This window comes from Phascolarctos cinereus, unplaced genomic scaffold (genome assembly GCF_003287225.1).
Source record: "Phascolarctos cinereus isolate Bilbo 61053 unplaced genomic scaffold, phaCin_HiC Scaffold_1;HRSCAF=81, whole genome shotgun sequence".
In the NCBI taxonomy this organism is placed as follows: Eukaryota; Metazoa; Chordata; class Mammalia; order Diprotodontia; family Phascolarctidae; genus Phascolarctos; species Phascolarctos cinereus.
Window position 1 is genome coordinate 275413420 of NW_027555514.1, and position 21184 is coordinate 275434603.

At 43.1% G+C, this 21184-nt stretch overlaps 1 protein-coding gene and 1 long non-coding RNA gene across 2 annotated transcripts in view; one reads left to right on the forward strand and one right to left on the reverse strand.

The window, feature by feature from the left end:
- POLR3B (RNA polymerase III subunit B) overlaps positions 1 to 21184 on the forward strand; it is a 147217-nt gene that overhangs the window by 120659 nt on the left and 5374 nt on the right. The window contains exons 24-27 of the mRNA XM_020982425.2: positions 4789 to 4892; positions 12339 to 12505; positions 14409 to 14522; positions 17335 to 17508. Of these exons, the coding sequence (XP_020838084.1) occupies positions 4789 to 4892; positions 12339 to 12505; positions 14409 to 14522; positions 17335 to 17508 (559 nt within the window). The remainder of the gene's footprint in view (positions 1 to 4788; positions 4893 to 12338; positions 12506 to 14408; positions 14523 to 17334; positions 17509 to 21184) is intronic.
- LOC110205689 (uncharacterized) lies at positions 733 to 4782 on the reverse strand. Its single transcript, XR_002323654.2, has 3 exons — positions 4684 to 4782; positions 3775 to 3889; positions 733 to 809 (listed from the first exon to the last, which is right to left on the reverse strand). It is a non-coding gene; the product is annotated as an uncharacterized LOC110205689 (long non-coding RNA).

A 21184-nucleotide genomic window follows, 5' to 3' on the forward strand; every position in this document is an offset into this window, starting at 1 on the left:
GATGTCCATTTCACACTATCATATAATACACCGTCTTACTCTTCTTAGAATTAGATGACCAAGAAAATAAGATGCGGTTTTCTTTTTTGGTTTTAGATTTTTATTAATAGGTTCCTAAGAAGTTTTCCTGACTAGAGGAAACTTTTATCCCTAAAAGATGCATTAAATGAAAGTAGACAATCTATCTTATTATAGAAAAGCAACACAGAAAACTGAGAATTCATATAGCCCACAGTTGGGGGTTGGGGGAAGAGTGTCTTGAGCTAAGGTGTAGGGATAAATTCTGTAAAAAAGCTTTCCCAAATTTATCGATCGAATTTCTTAGTGGAAGCTGGTAAGGGGATATGTTCTGGAGCTCCTTTCCTTTGCTAACCACCCAGCCTCTTCCTCTGTAGTAAGTGATACGAAAAACCCCATAAAATGCCTTCAGCCCAGCACTCAGTACCCAAGTGGTTCAGCTCTGGGGGACAAGGTCCTTTGCCACACTTAAGAGTTAGCAGAAAATGTGGTCAGTCTCTATGGAGCAAGCTTCTTAATCTGGTTCAGCCGAGTAACAGTACAGTGTGCTATTATTCAGTTGTCTCATTATAAGCCTCAGAATGTGTCTGAACTTCTTTCTGATTGTTGTTTTCCATTTTGGAAATATTCTAATAGAATAGTGGGTCCAGTGGAGGAAGCAGTAGTGGAGAACTCTACGGCCTGATGAAGGGGAAAGGCCCTCAGCTTATAGAGATGATGGTAGGCTCTGCTTTGTTACGGGTTTCAGGATTTCTCTCTAACACGGGCCGCACTTATCTCTGGTTCCTCACCTGGAAAGGGGTTGGGAGGAGCCAAAAACATGAAACAACCTTATTAGCATAAGTACTGTGTAGATGTGTTAATAATAATAATAATAGCGTTTGTATAGCACTTTAAAATTTGCAAGATATTTTACTAATAATCTTTTATTCTCACAACAACCCCGGAAGGTGCTAGTATATCACCCCCATTTTACAGGTGAGGAAACTGAGGCAGAGATTGTGACTTGTCCAGTGTCATAAAATTAACAGGTATCTGAAGCTGAATTTGAATCTAGGCCTTCTGGACTCCAGGTCCAACAGTCTTAATACTCTAATTAATAATGGTAAATAATAAGACAGTGGGGGCCAGAATTTAAATAAGGGTTGGTTGTCAGTAAAATAATTAATTATCCCATGCTCAACAGATGTTAAAATATTTTCTTTTTTTCTCTTAATTTTGATAATTATAATCAGATTAAAATAGGACCTCAAACTAGTCCTTTACTCTAGAGTTGGAGGGCTTAAAAATACCAAAAGTGACATAGAAGAATCTGTAGTTGGACATGCTTCCTGGGAGAATCAGGACTCCCTGGATCAGAAGGAGGGTGTGGGGCAGACCCAGCGCACTTAAAAAGTTAAGGTTTGCCACCAAAACAGACTCGCTAAGTTAGCACAGTCGTCTGGTTGGGGCATAGCCACTGTGAGAAGAGGCCCTTTGCTTTGCTTTTTCTGGATGCAGACTAGCCCTTGGACCAAGGAGCTTTGAGTTTCCTATTTGCTTTCATCTTTATAAAGTCCGTATTAAGCTTGGTGACATCAGAAGCTGCTGTTTTAATGATGGAAAAGTTTTCTGTTTTTGAGAAGCTCCCCTAGCTGGAGTTCCTACCGCACAGTTAGCTGGCCTTTTGAATTTTTTTAGGCATATTAACCCAGTGTATTTGCATTTCACTGCCAGGAGGTTGTGCTCTAAACAGTGGTGTTGAGAAACCAGCATGAGCCAGGGACTGAGATTTTATTTTAAAATATGAAATGCTGTGTAAGCATCTGAGCTATAAATTGGTAATTGCCTCACAACATTTTCCATTCGATATGGTTTATTTGTCGCCCATCCTCTTTTAGGGCTTTCAGGGAAGTATTAACCCATTGAAACAAACTGCATATCATTTACATTTTTAAACCAACGTTGGAGGAAAATGACCATAACATTTAAGAGTTTAAATATCGGGAGGAATTTTACGCCCCAGTCCCTAGAGAAAATACAGATTTGCCGTTTTGTGTGAAGGATGAAGAGAAACTTTGCTGTTATGATTGATTAGAGGCATGGATAATTCTGAAACTGAAGAAAGGGGTTTTTTGTTTGTTTGCTTGTTTGTTTTTTAAGAAACTATCTGGAGCTATGATGGGGAAGTTTTTGTTGAAGGCTGAACTTTTCCACTGGCCAAGCTCATTTGAGATCATCAGATTCTGTCTAAATATTTTGTTTTAACTTCTAAGCTCATTATGCCCTCTTTGTGTTAACTTGTATTAAAATCTGTCAGCTATGACTGGTCTCATAAGCACAGTCAGCGGACCAGAATAAGTTAATTATTTACTTGTGGCACTAGTGCTCTTCATTTAATGAAATGCACAGCTGTGTTAGATCTGCGGAGGGATGTGTAGCCGCCATTGTTCGGCGAGTCAGCAGAGGGTAGAAGCCGCAGTGATGGAGAGCCCTCGGCTCTTTCTGCTGTTCTGCCTTTCTGTGTCGATTTCATGCATCTTTTATCATTCACTTTCACACAAAACAAACAACACAGAGCTGTCTGCTATGGGAACCATTTTGGCAGAGAAAAGGGTCTTCAGAGCCTCAAGTAACTTTAAGTTAGGGAAGATTTAATTTTTGGCTTACAGGTGCCCTTGGTACAGATGCAGCCTAGGGATTTCCTAAAAGTGAGGGGAAAAAAAAAAAAACCAAAAGTTTCATTTTTATTAGAAAAAAAAAAGTCCTGTAAGAAAAGAGTCTTCAGAAAGGGAGTTGTGGTCTAGATTTCAATCAGATTTCAGTCAACAGTCTTAAGAAACGGAGATTTAAGAAGAATTTATCTCATCTTGATAACCAGACTGCATTTGGGAATAAAACATCAGCTAAAACTTAAAAGGGGAGAGCGTGTTATCTTTCTGCTCTTCCCATCTCCAGGAGCATGCCATGCTCAGTCTGTTAGTTCATGCACCTATTTCCCCACACCCCCACTTTCTCTTCTTGGAGGGTGGAGGAGTAGCTCCCCTCCTGAGTAGACGCCAGCACCCCCCTGTGAACTGACTGGTGAGGGGGGGTGCCTGGTTTTTGTTTTGGAGTATGGGATTTTTTTTTTAAGAGATGCAACTACATCAGCCATCTCTCAGCACTCTCCCTAATCCAAAATTATATCCCTTCTGGAGAAAAGTCATGGGGCCAGCCTTCTCACTGACTTTTTTTTTTTTTAACATTTTTGTGTCCTGACAGACAATGTTTGTGTCTGTGAACCTAGATTTACAATTTGATCCTTTTCAGACCAGCCTTCCTGGTAGTCCCAATGTTTTGTCAGCAAAATTCAATGTGGACATGATGGATTTTTAGAGCAGGGTGAGGAAGGATTAAACCTCACTCTAGCACAGATAAGAATGTACTTAACTAGCTAACCTCCTACTAATGCCTGCTAACTTCACCATCCACAGACTCAGTGGGGATGCTTTAGTGTTAGGGACATTAGAAACCCAATAATAAAGCAAATAAGTACCCTAACATTCAGCTTCACAAATGTGACAACTGTGTATTCAGCCTACCAGAAATCTGAGTACTATTAAGCAAGTAGTTTTTCTCCTCTCCACCCCCCCCATCAGCACTTTAGAAAATATATGTAATTTTAGACTTTAAGCCAGAGTTTTTAAAAATGGTTTTTTAACTCTGATTGTTGATCACAAGACCAAAAGAATGAGTGATTGTGGTGCACCGAACGTTTCTTCCAGAATCACTTACCTTTCAGTGTTCTGATGATTTGATCCATTTCTAAATATAATACAAAATACTCTGACAGTCTTCTGGGACTTTCAGGTTGACAAAGCCATTTTACATGCGTTATCTCACAGTGACTCTGGGAGGCAGAACAGATGAAAGGTTGGCATCCTTTGACCGACATAAGATCATTTTCCTCATTTGACTTGTCCTTAGCCACTTTTATTGTGAACTGATTTTCCAATACTAAATCATATTCCTTATTTGTATTCCTGTAACTAAAAAATCAGAGAAAGCAAACTAGACCCGGCCTCTTGTTTAGTAGCATCATTTTCATTTCTAAAAGATGTGGATGCTCAGATAACACCGACGTTCACTTAGCTACATTTAGAAAACCTGTACCTTTTTTATGAGTTTTTGGTCCCAGGAGTCCGGGAATCCTAATTCATAGTTACTGTCCTTAATGCTGGGGATGGCTCAAGAATTGATTTTTCTTGTTAAACTTTACACTTTGAGCCAATAACAAACTGTCCCCTGTATGTTACCCTGTAGATTGACATTGTGATTCCTTGAGGCCCTTTAGGCTCAGCCACAGGAACCTTGGACAAACAAAGGAACTGAGTATTTGCAACTGTGTACACAGACCTGTGAGCACATCAGAGACAAATTAGCCCTTCTTATTTGAAAATTGAATCCTAAACTTCTCCCTGGTTTAATTGCATGACAGCTATGTACAGTAAAGGTGGGGGGGATCGAATCAGGAAACTGTCCCTGTGACTTTGGTGGGGGAGGGAATTGGAGCCTCCTGACATTGCCCTCAAAGGGTGAGATTGTTACCGGGAGGAGGTTGTAGGTGAAACCTCCAATATTCACTCATATTTGAGGCTTCAAGTTAGATGAGCAAACTGTCAGTGCATTGTTTTTAGCTGCTACCTGGAGGGAATTGTTGATCCACCAGGCTGTCTATGAGATCTGTTGGAAATTCTTTGGTGAATGAAATTAGGGATTTCCTTTCACTCCAAACCTTTCTTCCTCCAGGTGTTTGTGGGTTGATCGTCCCTCAGGAAGACATGCCGTTCTGTGATTCTGGAATCTGCCCTGACATCATAATGAACCCTCATGGTTTCCCGTCACGGATGACGGTCAGTTGCTTTGACTTTCCTTAGAAAGTGCTACTTTTTAGAGAAAGATTGGATTAGGAAAATTGTCAGTATAATTGATCCTGTCTACAACAAAATTAACAGAAACCACATGATCATCTCAATAGATGCAGAAAAAGCTTTTGACGAAATATAACACCCATTCCTGTTAAAAACACTAGAGAGCATAGGAATAAATGGAGTCTTCCTTAAAATGATAAAAGTAGCATCTACCTAAAACCATCAGCAAGCATTATATGTAATGGGAATAAGCTAGAAGCATTTCCAATAAGATCGGGGGTGAAACAAGGATGTCCATTATCACCACTGTTATTCATGATGGCGCTAGAAGCGTTAGCTTTAGCAGTCAGAGAAGAGAAAGAAATTAAAGGTATTAGAATAGGCATAGAAGAAACAAAGCTGTCACTCTTTGCAGATGATAGGATATACTTAGAGAATCAAGAAAGGTTGGGCAGGTGGTTTTGTCCCTGTCACTGGAGGCATTAAAAACTTAGAACTTTGAAGTAAAGATTTTAGACAGTGCTGTCTTGCCCTAAGTTACCTGGGAAATAGTCAAATCTCTATCCTTCTGCTGTGGCTACCTCCTCACCCCCACATACGGAAGCCCTTGGTTGGTGTTTACGCTAAGTAGAGAGAAGGGACATTTTTTTAACTTTGCTTTGTAGATCAGAGTCACCTGAGTAACTTGCTTTTAACAAACTAAGCAATTTTCTTCCACACGCGGGCGTCTTCCGGATGAATAGAGTGTTTTATGGCATCTTTTCATTCCATTAGTACCCTGCTAGGGTCCCTTAGCGGTTTGGCAACACTGGGCATCCTAGGGAGGGGTTTTCCCCATGGTCCCCTTACCATAATGTCCTGATTGGTCTCTGGGTTCCCAAGGCAGGCCTGGGACATTTTGAATAGTGTTTCTCATATTGATCAAACATCAGCCTCCCCAGTACAGCTTGTGCAAAGTGCCTCTAATGCAGCATATGGTTGCTGTTATTCTTCAGGGCATATGTGTGTGTGTGTGTGTGTGTGTTTATATTTTTTCAAAGTGATCTCACTTTGTACAGTACAGTAATTCTGTATGGTTCAGTCTACATTTGAGGACAGACCGTATTCAGACCAATATGGCATACTTTGGATCAGAATAATGCTAATCTTGTGAGGCAGTTTGGTAGCCAGCTAGATCTTGGTGTTGTCTTTTTCCCCGTTAGCCCATTGGTATATACAGTGTTGGTACACTCAGATAAGTTTATTTATGACACTTGATGGCACACCTATTGAGAAAATATCCAAGTGTGTTTGTCTCTCTACCTGCTTGCCTACCTACATAAATAAATACAAAGTATACATGGTGCCATCCCCACATTTTTACCTAGGGTCGATTGTGCCCAACTCTTTCCTCTCCATTGCCAAACAAAACAAAATTAAAAAGCACCTGGTCCAGTGTAAACAAAAAGAATTTTAGAACAGTGAGACTCTCATCCTAGAGTAATGAGGCTGGAGGAGACTCCCTCCAGCAATCATCTGCTTCCGTCCTTTCCGGACCTACAGGAAGGTAAAAGTCTAAGCCATCCTGGAGAAGTGGTCATCTCTTCTTTTCTTGAAGCTCTGTGTGAACAGTCATTCTGTGACCTCCGTCAAGAAGTCATTCACAATATCACTTGGAAGGCCAAGAGTGTCTAAAGTTCCATCAGAATCCTCCCTGCTCTGATTCTCTTCTCTTGCTGGTATGCTCCAGATAGAGAGAATAGCCGATCATCATTCCCCTCATCAAATCCTTTTCAGTACCGAAGAGAGTAATCAAGTTGAAAATAATTAATAACCCAAACAGTACGAACACAGGATGTTCTCATTGGCTGGCTAGAACAAACCACTGCTTTCTTTTCCTCCCTCCCCACCGCTGCTTAGAAAAGCAAAGGGTTAGAGTTGGTCACAAGGTAAATATGAATGAGCAGTATACTGCTCATGTTACTATTATCAAAATTATAAAACATTATCTTAAAATGAACCTGATATACGTCATCCAGGAAATAATCTCTCAGTTATGTTCTGCAATTAGATAAACCTTTGGTTATCATATTTCCAAAAGGATGTGAGGAAACAGGAGAGCATATAGAGGATGCCAAAAATGATTCCTCTGGAAAAAGTTCCTGTAAGGAAAAGCTACAGGGACTGAGGCAATTTCACCAGAGAAGAGCTAGCTGAAACATGAATTAGAATCAGAGAATCTTTTTAAATTTTTTTTCAATTTGTCAAGCATTTTTTTCTCCTTCCCACCTCCTCCACACATCCTGAAAATAAAGAAGGGAAGAAGGAAAGGAAGGAAGGAGGGAAGGACAAAAGGAAGGAAAGAAAGACAAATTCCCATGCATCCAAAAATATTTTTCTCACTCTTCTTATCAGTCCACCATCCCTCTGCCTTGAGGTGCGCAGTATTCTTCTTTGTCAGTTCTCTGGAATCATGGTTGATTATTTCATCGATCGGCGTTCTTAAGTTTTTCATAATTGCTTGTTTTTACGATGTTCATCTTATCATATAAATCGTTCTCTTGGATCTGCTCACTTCTCTCTCCATCAGTTTGTACAGATCTTCCCAGATGTCTCTGGAACCATCTTTTGCTTCATTTCTCACAACACAATAGTATTCCATTACATTCACATACCATAATTTATTCCCCATTCCCCACTTGATGGGTGTAACGGCCGGCCCCCCCACCCCCACCCCCACCACCCACACAGAAAGAACTGCTACCGTTTTTGTAGGCAGAGTTGTTTTTCCTCTTTTATTTCTTTGGGTTGTAGGTCTAGTAGTGGTATTGCTGAGTCCCAGGGCATGCATACTTTACTAACTTGGGGGGCATAATTCCAGCCTGTCTTTTTTGAATGGTTGTACCAATCCCCAGCTCCACAGACAGTGTATCAATATGCCTGTTTTCCTGTAGCTTTCAACATTTGTCATTTTCTCTTTTTTGTCAGCTTTGCCAGTCTAATGAATGTGAGTTGTTTTGATTTGCATTTCTCTAATTACAAGTGATTTAGAGCCTATTTTCATATGGCTGTTGAGAGCTTGGTTTCTTTCTTTGGAAACTGCCTGCTCATCATATCTTTTGATCATTTTATCAATGGGGAATGGCTCTTATTTTTTATTTTTTGGGGGGGAGGGTGCCTAGGTAATGGGATTAAGCTACTTGCCCAGGGTCACACAGCTATTAAGTGCCAAGTGTCTGAGGCTGGATTTGAGCTCAGGCCTTCCTAACTCCAGGGCTGGTGCTCTATCCATTGCGCCACCTAGTTGCCCCAAATGGCTCTTACTCTTACAGAGTTGAGTGAGTTCTTGGAAATGAGACCACTGTCAGATTTGCTGCAAAGATTTGTCCCTCAGTTAATTTTTACCTTGTAATCTTAGCTTCCTTCAACTTCTGCCCTCTTTTTCTCAAACTTTCTTTCTTTTCCTATTTGCATTAATTTTGTTCACACCAAAACTTTTCAGTTATATATAATCAACCCACACATGGTTTTACATTTACTTTATTTTACAAGTATGGATGGCCAGGTTGATTTCTTTTTGGTTACAGCATTGAAGTATATTATGGGTTAAACTGGTTCTTGTGGGCTAATTCGGGAACCTAACTACATTTTCTTTATGGGAAAATGTGTTCTGAGTTCCAAACAAGTGACTGACAAACAGACTTTTAGGCTTTAACATACTTTTCAGTTGGAGACTATTGATGTACCCCTTTAATCACTGTCAGAGAGTGAGCCTGTCGGTTCACTGAGTGTTTGAGCTCAACATGCTGCCTTCTCCAACCCACTTCTGGCATTTTTTCCCCCATAGAAGTAATTAATTTGTTCCCATTGTCAAAGGAAACTGCAAGTATACTTTCCCACATACTCCTTAATTTTTAATATAAAAATTAGTCAACATTGTTGTATTTTAATTGAGTCAAGAGATGACTTTAAAAAAAATAAAAAAGACAGTTGAAGCTCTCCATGCCACCCAGGAGGACCATGCTTTGTCAGATGTGTTTATTCACCCTTTCTTCTTCCCGTCACTTTTGCAAAAACGAACCCTTAACATGAGTCTCGTGTTTTTTCTTATAACTTTGACAATGATAGAGAAGGCTTTTTTTTTTCAGTATCAATGTGCATTTTAAAAGGCAGTGCTCCTTCTTGTGGTGCCAAAGGACTGGAAACAGGAGATTCTTGGCTGTCGATTGGAGGATGGCAAAACAAGGGGCGGTGTATGAATGGGACAGAAAGTCACTGTGCTTTGAGAAATGCCAATATGCTAGATACAAAGAAGAATGGAAGGCCACGAACTGATGCAAAAAATAAAATAAAATCAGCAGAACCAGGAACACAGAATACATGACCCACAAGAAAATGAAACTGAATGCTGCGAAATTATCATGACTGAATCCTGCCCTGAAGAGGAGTGAGGAGAAGACACTTGTCTACGTTCTTAGTGGGAGTCAGGATCTGTGGGTGTGCAACACTCAAGATGTCTGACTCTTTTGATGCTTTGGTTAGTTTTGTCCAATTGCTTTTTCTTTTTTTTTAACTCTTTATAAAGAATGGCTCTCTGAAGGGTAGTGGAAGAGAGCTACGTTGAGAATTCTAAGTTCCATGGAAATAAAAAATCATTAAGAATGTATTTTTAAAAAATGAAAAATAGAGTTCTAACAATATGGTAAGTTACTTATAATAAATCAGGATGTCTAAGTTACCCACTAGCTTGGAGGGATCTCTTGCTTGAATATATAACATGCACTTAATGAATGTTACTCATACATCTTAATTGGTCCGAGCAAAAATCAGGGCCCATGAGAAGCAGGAACCAGGTGCCTTGGACTTACTTCTGGGTTAGTGAAAGGTAACAAATAAAACCCAGAGAGATTTTTGTACAGACGATCACATTCATCTTTTCCAGAAGTAAGCATGTAGACACTGTTGTACCTGAGAATCGGGTCATAGAATCTCGGCTTTGCTAGCAAGTTCAGAGGTCCCCAGTCCCAACTTGCTCCCCAGAAAGAAATCCCTATCAGACACTTGACAAATGGTTGTGTGTCCTTTGTTTGAAGAACTCCAGCAAGCAACTGTCACCTGTGCCAGCTTATTCTACTCTCAGATGGTTGGGTTTCGTAGAACGTTTTTCCTGAGGGCAGCAAGGTGGCAGAATAAACAGAACACTGGCCCTGGAGTCAGGAGGATCTGAGTTCAAATCTGGCCTCAGATGCTTACTAGCTGTGTGACCCTGGGCAAGTCACTTAACCCCAGTTACCTCCCAAAAAAAGGAAAGTTTTTCCTGACACCCAGCCTTAATATGCCGCTTTGCAGCTTTTATCCACTGCTTCTAGTGTGGCCTTGTGGCACAGGGGGCCCAATCCAAATAAGGCTACTGATTCTACAGAAGTCTTCAGATGCTTATAGACAGTTGAGCTTGATCTCCTGTGACAGTGACCTTGCAGGACGATTCCATGCCTTTCTACTCACATTCATTTTCTGCTCTTCCTTCTGCCTTCTTTTGCCTTTTAAAAGTCCAGGATTGGTCATTGAGTTCTCTTATATCCACATCTGCCTGTTTTCTCCCTATTGGAATTGTTTTTCTTCATGCCTTCAGAATATCAGTCTTGAATGTTTCCTGTCTCCTCTGGACTGACTTAACATGTAGAATTTTGTTCCATGGGATTCTGCCTGTCTTTTCTCTGACCTCGTTGAAGTTAGCTCTGGTATCTCACGTGCAGGTCAGACCGTGCCTGGTTCCCTGCCTTTGTCACATGCCCTGGGCTGGATTGATTGTTCCCTGGCCCATCACGCTCCCTCTCATCTTCTCTTCAGCAACCAGTTCCTTTTGTAAAAATTGGGGCATGAATATCAGTTGTTCCTCCTCCTGCCTGTTGGTCCAGTGGTTCCTTGGCCTTTTAAAAGCATCACATTATCATTAGGACAAGCCAGAGAATTGGTAACCGTTTAACTTTTAACAGAGAGAGCCTAAACCAGGTATGTGGATATCTGAACTTACATCACGGCTGTGCCAGGCCTTTTTGTTGGGTTGCTGATGTTTTTCCTGAGCTCACCTATTTCTTTCCTCCCCGGTGACAATTCTGCTTTTGTTTCAGTTTTAGTTGATCTTACCCTGATATTCTTTACCGGGCTTCCCCCAGCTGGTCGTGCATTTTCTCCTATGAGTAAATCTACTTACTGTACAGTGCTCCCCCGCCTGCCTTTCCCATGTCCTATTTAGTTTAGATGTGTAACCCCTTCTGGGCGTGAGTCCTAGCACACCAAATCCCATTTATACTTAGGGAGTCAGATTTTGTCTTTGTAAATGAAGATTTCTAAATTGTTTGGGTGATAAGGCATATTTTGTATGTTTGTATGTAGATGTCTGACACTGTAGAAGCCTCAACTCAAACCTGGACAGGACCTCAGAAGGTCATTTAGTCCAGCCCCTTTGTTTTACAAATGAGGAAACTGAAACTCTGTGATTGGTCTAAGGTCACTCCAGCTGTAGATGGTTGAGTTTAGATTTGAGCCCAGGTCCTCTGATTCCAAATTCAGTGCTTCTTATGATCACCTCCTTTCTTAAATTTTGTCTCATGTGGATTTCTGGACGTTTGTACTACTATTTTAAACATCCAAGGGGATTTGTCTTGTATAGTGCCCAACACAGAGAACTCTCTAAGGGACCATGATCCTAGTATATACTCAGTACATATCAGTTGGTTTTAATGTAAAATGGAATTATTTTAAGAAATAAGCTTAAATTACATGCCTGGATTATTATTATATGAAGTACCTAGTGAAGTCCGGATTAATTGGTATTCTCTTTACCCGTGTATGTGTTATATACTCTCACTGGGCCTTAAGTTCCACGAAGGTCCAAGCTGCGTCTTTTTGAACTGTGCATCTCACCCTGCATTTTTAGCTTTATGCTTTGCACATCATAGATGTTTCGTGACAAATGGCAAAGGGTTCTTCACTCTCACTGTGAGGCATTCCTTTTCAATAGACAACCTCCCTAGTTGATTCAGAATGTGGTTCTGTTTGCCATGGTATATTATAGGAACATCTCCATCCAGGTAAGGGTCCCTGTCTTACTCCAGTACTTACGTGATCATAAACCCTTGAAGCTCTCATATATCGAAACTTCAGAGGCAAGTCCCCTCGATTGTTTGGCAGATTTAAAATATGTGTACGCACGTGTAAATAATTGTGTGCATAAGTGACATGCATAATAGATCATTTTTATTACATGCAAACACAGAAATTCATACATACGCACACGCACAGGTGTTCACCCAATAGTATTAGACCAAGCTGAGTTTGACATTTGATTTCTTAAATGTCCTGTGAGCTCTTGTATATTTAGGTATGACAGAGGATCTCAATACACACACAAGTCCAGGAAGGATTTGACTTATTTACATGATGCAGGTGGGAAAACTGATTGAATTGTTGGCTGGGAAGGCTGGAGTGCTTGATGGCAAATTTCACTACGGGACAGCTTTTGGAGGCAGCAAAGTGAAGGATGTGTGTGAAGATCTTGTTCGTCACGGTTATAACTACTTGGGAAAAGACTATGTAACATCTGGCATCACTGGGTAAGCATATTCGGGCCTGCGCTGACACACTTTGAAAGAAGTGGGGTGTTCTTGTTGAGGGGGGTGAGGGAACATCTATAGATTTCCTTAAATTTGTTCATGTGTCACCCTTTCAATAAGCAGAAATCCAAATTCTGAAAACATGTACTAGGAGGATGCTTATTCCCATTCCGAAAGATTCTTCATTTCACAAAAGTTTCCTTTAAATATTGGAATTTCCTGTTGCACTTGAGTGTATTTTCAGATTACGGAGGAAGACGAAGGGGCAGAAACTCTTAAGGTTAAAATAGTAAATTGGAAAACATAACAACGTGTGACAACTTTATGTACACGTCAGTTGCATAAAATCAGTTTTCAGATGAAATTATGGGAGCTTAAATTTATATTGTTCTTCTAAGTATTTAAATCTCTTGAATGTTAGTAAAAATCTGTTAAGAGTGGTTTTTACTGCTTTTGACAGACTTGAAAATGCTCAATAAATAAGGAATCCTGCTCACTACTGTTCAGCATTGTAAGTGTGCTTTAAAACCATCGTCTGTATAGACCCCAAATCGAGCAGAGGTCGTTTGATTTGAGAAGCGCCCCCTCCGTTCTTTCCAGAATAATGCCTGAGATGTTGGAGCAGGTATTTTAGGATGATCAAGCAGGCGTGTGTCCTCTTCAGAAGCACCTTTGTGCACGTGGCTGTGGTTCGGTCCTCTTCATTCATTGGTTGGGAAATCCTTCTCTCCCTCCACCCAGACAGCCTGAACCGTTTTGATCCCAGCTTGCCGATGCCTTATTGCATTCTCTGGTTTGGCTGAGTAGAATACCTTGCGTAAAACTCTTTTTTTCTTTGGTGATGGAGTAACGGTATCTTAGAGCAGCAGTTCTTGAAGTTTTTCATCTCAGGACCCCCCCCCAATAGTTTTATGTGGGTTACATGTATTGATATTGCCTGCATCAGAAATTAAAACATCTTATATTACAATGAAAGTAGTTTTGATCTTATAGATGCCCTGAAAGCTCCTCAGGGTGTCTCGGGGGTCCCCAGACCGCACCATGAGGACTGTTGGCTTAGAGAAGCTGGGGAATGGTAGAAAGAGCCCTGCACTTGGTTGTCGGGTAATCCAGATCCACATCGCAGCTTCACTGCTTACTAGGGATGTGCCCACGGACAAGAAAGTCCCTCAGTCATGTCAGCCGCAGTCCCCCCCTCTGTAAAAGTGGGGATAGTAACCCTGACACAGCTCCCTGCCTCTTAGCTGTTGGCACGAGGAGAGTGCTTTGGGAGTCTCAGAGGACTCTGTGTGTGAACTGTTTGTGCCGTGTTGCTCACCTGCCTAGCAGCCCTAGCCCATCGAACTGCAGATGAGTCCTCCTTCCCTCTGAGCACTGGAGACAGAGAGGAGAGGAAAAAAAGGGATCGCTAACTTGGTTACTCTTGTTGCAGATGGAGAAAATGAAAATCTTACTATCGGAAGGGGTCTCCCCAGTTATCTGATCTAATTCCTACTCAGACCTCAGACTCTTCCTGCCAGATCACTGACGGGGAGTCATCTCATTCCTGGTTGAAGACCATCATGACCTTGCACAGCCCTTTCCATTTGGGGCCTGAGCTGAATTTGGCTTCCCCGAAGCTCATGAGTCCTCGTGCTGCTCTCTGGGGCCAAGCAGTTTCTGTGTCTTTCCCACAATTGTAGCCTAATTGCCTGTATTATATGCCATCTTTCAAAGGGATCTATGTATCATTTTTAGCTTATTGGCTAGCTTAAGTTTCATTAAATACTCAAGGGCTGAAAATCATAAACCATCCAGGCAGTTTGTCACAGCCCCTCTATGTGACCAAGTTAAGAGCAGCTTTTGCCTTTGTTCTCACTTAGACTAGTCCTTCATTTGGACCAAAATCTCTGCTTCTCCCTAGGGAACCTTTGGAAGCCTATATCTATTTTGGACCTGTATACTATCAGAAACTGAAGCATATGGTGCTGGATAAGATGCATGCCAGAGCACGAGGACCACGCGCTGTCCTCACCAGGTAATTCAGTGTAAGGATGTTTGTTAAGTGCCTGCTGGATGGACTTGACCGTGCCAGGGCGTGAGGACTCAGATATAGCAGTGACACCCACCCTGCTTTTGAACAGTGAGTCTGTGAGTAATTTATGCCCCACGAGAGACCGTGATAACGCCCACGTGAGGTACAAGGAAGAGATACCTGAGGGCCCCCTTTTGTGTTCAGAGTCAAACTGAAATTCCCAGGGGCTTGTGCTGTTCTGTTGCTATAGACGTATGTCAAAAACATAAAGATCATTACAGGGACACGTGAAAAGACCCTCTCTGGAGATCGTCAGTGGTCTCATAATGATGCTTTTTACCCTTGTTTCCATGCCGCGTGGTCTGGTGGTAGCCAGCCACACCTGTGGAATCCTCAGCGTGGCTCCTTATCTGGAGCCTGAGCTGGAAGGGCTTTGAGCATGGTCCTGGTATCAATCTGACTTTGCTATCCAAGGCCCAGGGGAGCTGATAAAAAGAGGCGCTTTTCCAATAGGTTGGCCGTGAGCTGATGACACATCTGAGGTAAGAATGAAAAAAGTATGAGGGTTCTAATAAGAATGGCGTAAAGAGAATCCTCTGTGAGGCCGCCTCGTGCAGTGTTCTCTGTGCGCTTCTGAACAACCCATTTCAGGGAAAAAGCAGGCTGGAAGCTCTCCAGAAGAGGATGGTTAGCTGATGAGAAGTCTAGAAAACATCCGTGGGAGCATCCCTGGAAGGCAGCAGGATGTTAGGCCAGCAGGGGCCACGGTGGCTGCCGCCAAGCATTTGAAGAATTGTTATATGTCCCGTTTGGCCCCGAAGGGCAGAAGTGGGAGGAAGAGGTGGAGCTGCTGAGGGCTTAACATCAGGAAAACAGCTCCTACAAGGGGGAGGACCCCTCTGGGGCCCTCGTTTGGGTCCGGGTTCAATTCGATGTCCTCGAATCTCCATCCCAGCCCTTGGATTCTGGGGTGAATTCTCTGGCCATGGTGACTATTCAGTGGTGTAATTACTCAGGGAATATGTATTACACATTAATCAGAAGTTCAGTTGCACAGCATATTTTTAAATGCTAATAGCCTAGTTCAATTAAATTCGGTTCCTCATTGAAGACTGTTTGCATGATATGCTCAGTCTTTTTACAGCAATAGGAGGGAGGAAAATGAAGCAGCTGTTTTTTACAATAGAAGAGGTGTGGATGACTCAATCCTTTGACCCTTTAATATAAAGCAAATGCATACATCTATTGAAACGATAGACACATGTGCTCTGGAGATGTGAGAGCAGGGAGAAAGGCAGCAATTCTGAAGCTCGTGCCTCCCTGCAAGGAGACCACGATGTGGTCAGCTCTGTCTCTTTCTTCTGTGATGTTCTTCCTTCCCTTTAAATAAGTTACAACAGTCAAAAACTACGTAAGAGCAAAATAGATGTGAAGGCACTTATTGTCCATGTATACTTTGGTTGTGTAAAAGGGGGAATTATTTATTACTCTTAGCATTCCTGCTTTTTAAAAAGTTTTCCTTATGAATGTACTCTGGGCAGTGATCTATGTTAGAGCAGTGCTCACTAACCTTTTAGATGTACAAGAGCCCTTTTATAACCTCACATTTGGGGGGGACCCCCACATGATGAGAGTAGTGTGCTCTTATCATTTGATTAAAAAAAAATACATAGCCACAGCAGTTGTGGTGAATTCAGAAACACTTCTAAATGGATGTATTTTATTCTCCACATCTGAAACAATTGTACACATTTGAATGAAACATTATTCAATCTTCTGATAGGACAGTTGCTGATGGTGAGATGGATGCTCTGCAGTAACGGTGGCCTTCCAGGGTCCAGAGGCTTGGAGGATAGGAAGTACTAAACGAGATCACGTCTATGTATGGGGCAGTCGATTTCACTGTCCACTAGCCACAGCCTGTGCTGTTAGCCCAGCTACCCACCTCACAAAGCACATGATTGGGCAGAAGGGGGACTGATGAGTGAGAGTCCAGATGAAGCCGTCTCCACTGTTTGGAAGGTGGGGCCGGGGAGCCAGGGCGAGATACGACCTTGTTCCCTACTGACAGCAAGTCACCAACATTACCTTGATATGTGAAGGACGGCGTGCTGTATGCCTTCAAACGCAACATGCATGCATGTTCAACCCCATTTAGTTGTTTTTCAGAAATGGTCAGGAATTGTGAGAGCATCCTACAAACTTTTTATTTGTAACTAAAACTCTTATTTCTGACAATAGTCTGTGACAGACTTCTCCTGAGTTGATTTTTTATAATACTTTGAAATAATTGAGTAACTTGAATGAAAAAAAGATATGCCAGCCCCAAGTGTCTGTGTATATAACAGTGTGACAGGTCAGTGTGCTCGTGAAGAGCCCAGTGTGCAATAGTGACATGGGAAGCTTGGGTTGGAGAGCCGGCCCTGTCCACTGCTGTGGGGGCTCGGGTGAGTCCCTGGATCTCTCTGGACCTCTTTTTTGCATCTGTTCAATGCGGGTAATAGTCCTCTTCGTGTACTTTAAATTATGTATGGCTGTGTATTGTCTCATGGAGATGGATTTGTTAACTCACACGTTTCCCCGGTTTTTGATCTTTTTAGATGACAGCTTCTTTCAACTGGTTCTGTCCTTCTGTGTGCGCTGGTAGCAGCTCTGGGGCGGCCTGGATTGTCTTGTTTGTTCCATTTCTCTTCTCTTTAGAATGAGGGGAAACTGCTCGGCAGGACGCTTATATTCTTTATGCAGGTGATGTTTTACACTAATCTGAGGTCTTTCCAACCCAAATGCCCTGTTTGTCTGATGATTTCTTTCAAAGGCAACCCACAGAAGGTCGATCGCGTGACGGTGGTCTGCGTCTTGGAGAAATGGAACGTGACTGCCTGATCGGATATGGAGCCAGCATGCTTTTGCTAGAGAGATTAATGATCTCAAGTGACGCCTTTGAGGTGGATGTCTGTGGGCAGTGTGGACTTCTGGGATATTCTGGCTGGTAAGTTGATACCATATGTATTCTGTGCCTCATTCTTCTCCTTCCCATCAGTTCCCCTGTCCCTCCTTTTTAACATCTCTCACTCAGCATACTTTTGCCCATTTTCTTTCTTTCTATGATTCTTTTTTTTTTTTAAATAGATCTGCTAACCACAAGTCATTCAATAGCCTCTCACGATAACGTTGTGGACAAGGTGTTAAAATAAGCGAATGATTGAGGCGGCATTTATTAAACACTTCCCATGTGCTAGAGATACAGATACCAAAAATCAAGGCTGCTTGCTGCCCTTGAGGAGCTCATGTTCTCCCAGAGGACGTATACCACAAAACGCGCAGTTATTTAATGTTGATTAAGTAACCACCCTGAATCATTTCAGTGTGTGAGGTTTGCACACGGCTTTATCAGGGGCCGTCCTGGTGCCTTTTGTTTTGATACTGCAGTCGTTCCTGCTGTGTATATATGGCTGCCCCCATGGGCTTTGCCTGGTAACAAGCGGGTCTGACCCTGCAGCGGCCAGTTCCCACCCGGAGCATTTCCTCGTCTGCTCTTCAGAGCCCTGACACCCTCGAGAGGTGTTGACTGGTGGGCTGGGCCATAGTGGTCAGTACTCTTTCCACTTACATCACTGTAGACGTTGCTCTGACAGTTGTCCTCGTGGGCCTCTTTGCACCACTTTGTCCACGCCTGCCCGTGTCTCTCTGAATTCTTCGCTTTCTTTGAGTCTTATACTGCAGTAGTATTCCATTACATTCACATACCACAGTTTGTTCAGCCATTCCTTCTCAGCGGCATCCATTTTTTTCCCAAAAATTTTACTCCCACAAAAGTATGACTCATTATTTTGGTGCATAATGGGCCTTTCTGTGTGTGTCTTCCTCTTCCCATTGGCTAACACATGATTACAATTATCTTATGTAAAATTGCTTATTTAGTACAATTATGATTTATCTCTCTCTGGAATTTTTGTAATTCTTGTATTTATCTGCACATACCCATGTTAATTACATGGTGATGTGTCTTTTTTCTTATAAGAAGTTGCCATTACAAGAGGGAAGATAAGGCCTAGCTATATTTTTTAGCATGTACTGTTCACCTTGAGTAAGAGCTTGGCTGACTTCCTAACCGCAGAATAGCAGTACCTGAGCAGTAGCTGACCAGGACTTTCTCCTGACTCGGTAGTAATGCAGAGCACGAAGCAGCCAGCAAAGACCAGAGACTCTTTGAGTACAAGGATGAGGAAGCCGGAGAGGTTCCCCTTCTTCTCTGCTTCCTGATGGCGGGGCTTCCTCTTACTTGGGCTGGATTTTAAGAACCATCTTTAAAAAAGCAGAAGGATCCCTGAGGCCCATGGCCTGGACGGACCTTACTGCATGCTCTGCCAGGATCATGTGACCTTGGGCAAAGCAATTCACAGAATCTCCATGTTGGAAGTCACTTCAGGGGTCATCTTGTCTCTGCTTAAAGATCTCCAGTGATAGGAGCCTCAGTTTCCATCCAAGAGAGCATCCCACTGGGGTCTCGCTCTCGTCATGAGACAGCTTGTACTTATGTGAAGCCCAGACTTCTCTCCCTCCAGGTTCTGCCCTTTGGGGTCAATCAGAGCAATTCTAATCTCTCTTCCACATCACAGCCTTCCAGATGTGGAAGACAGCCTGCTAGAAATCCTCATCTCCAAGCTCAGGAGTCCTCCTTGTTCCACCTGACAGTCTCATGATGTGGTCTCTGCTAGTGTGGCATCACCCATCCATGGTGAAGTGCCTCTTAATGATCACTGCTTTCCTTTCCAGGAGCCCACAGCTTTTCTTAATGTTCTCTAAAATTCTGCTAGGAACCAAAGATAAGTCCACTAGCGTCTGTTTGGAAGAATCAGCTCTTCCCTGTTTGGAGGGAAGGGGGTGAGAATCCACATCGTGCCTGGCTCCAGCTCTGGAGCATGGTTCTCATTCTCCACGGCTTTTCGGGGGTCATTGGTAACAATTCAGCATTTCTTATTTTCCTTTTCTTTTAGTCTCCCAGAATATGGTTCAGCCCGGTCTGATGACTGGAATTCACTGCAGCAGGTCGGAGCTTTCTTACCGCCCTCTCGCTTGTTTTGAGTTTCAGCTTCTTATATACCTGTTTTAGCCTTCCCCTCTGAGTGAAAAGATAGTTCTCCGTAGTAGAGAAAACAGAACCAAATTGAGAGTTAGACAGTTCTGCTGTCTGTTATCATTATTCCAGCCACCTCCAGCCAATAATCCCATTCCTCTTCTGATTCTACCTTGCCCCCAGGTATCCGCAGAAGGCTTTTTGGGTATCTACCCCAAGCCTCATCTCATCCTGACTTTGGTGCTGCAGACACCCTCCCGACAGGCCTGCACCCTTCTTTCCTCTTTGACCTCAGTTCCGTCTTTTCTAATTCTTTTAAACACCCCCTTCAGAATTTCATATTCCTCTGTGGTGAAACAAGAGGGCTAAGCTAGGTGCCCAGATCTAAAGCCCTCTGAACATGGAAGGACCTTGAGGACCATGGCTTAAGGCGTTGCTCTCTGGGTGGCATTGCAGTCTCCTGCTGTCTGAATAAAGCGACCCGGGCATCAGAATGTCAGGACTCTGCCCGGCCCAGAGTACCTGGAGCTGGAGGCTGCTATTTCCTGCTGAGACCCTGCTTTCTGCCTGGGCAGAGGAGGGGATGATGTCCACCAGCGAGGCCGTGTCGTCGCGGCTGAATGAAGTCCGCTGGCTGTAGTTGGTGCTTTCATCACATTGTGCGGATGGGAGTAGTTTCGTGTGTGAGGGAGAAAGGGGCCTTCCTGGTTTGCGTCAGTGCTGGGCTGTCTAGTCATCTTCTGAGAAGTACGTGAGGACCTAGCTGGAGAGTACCTTTGCTTTGACAGTCTTTGCAGGGGAGCAGACTGCTGTGACCCAGTCCCTTCTGATTTGATGCAGGGTTTGTAGAGTGTACCTTCGGAAAGGGGGCCCAGGTCAGCTCAGTCAGTCTGATTCACACGAGATGTGCTGTGTCTCTGCTCCTCAGCGAAGAAGATGCTCTACTTAAATCTGGCAGCTCCTTGTTTATTGCGCTTGTGTAGATTCTTGCTCAGCAGACCCTGTATTTTGTAGTTTCTGTTGTCTCTGTTCTACTGACTCGCCTTTGGTGCGGCACTGAGTCGCGTAGCAGTGCCTGAGCATCTTGTCCCTAGCTGCATAGACCCGAGTATGCTACGGGGGATTGGAGGAGTCTGTTCCTACTTGGGTTGTGAGAAGGAGAAAGGTTCCTAGTCCATGCTGGCCTCCTAGCAGGCTTCTTGAACTGCCCTCTGGCTGAGGGGTCTAATGATGCGGTCGTTCGTGCAGCCTGGCTGTACCTGATATGGGAGGGGGCCAGGGGTGTCGGGGGGTGGAAGCCACTCTTTAATGAGCAGCACAATGGCGTCCAGGCAATTAGAGCCACTGAGGATCCCCACAGCAGCCCTTCGTCAGTGACTCGCCCATTAGTGAGGCATTGCTATGGGGATATTTACAGTGACGCTGCTGTTCTCCAGAAGACGAGGGGCAGGATCACAAAAAGAAAGGGCCCGAATGAAAACTCGCCGTGAAAGAAAATCCCCATTAAGATAAATATCTAATAGGGAACGTTTAATTTCTCCTGTAAAACGACAGTCCCCGCTTTTGCCTTCAGATTCAGACCCATCAG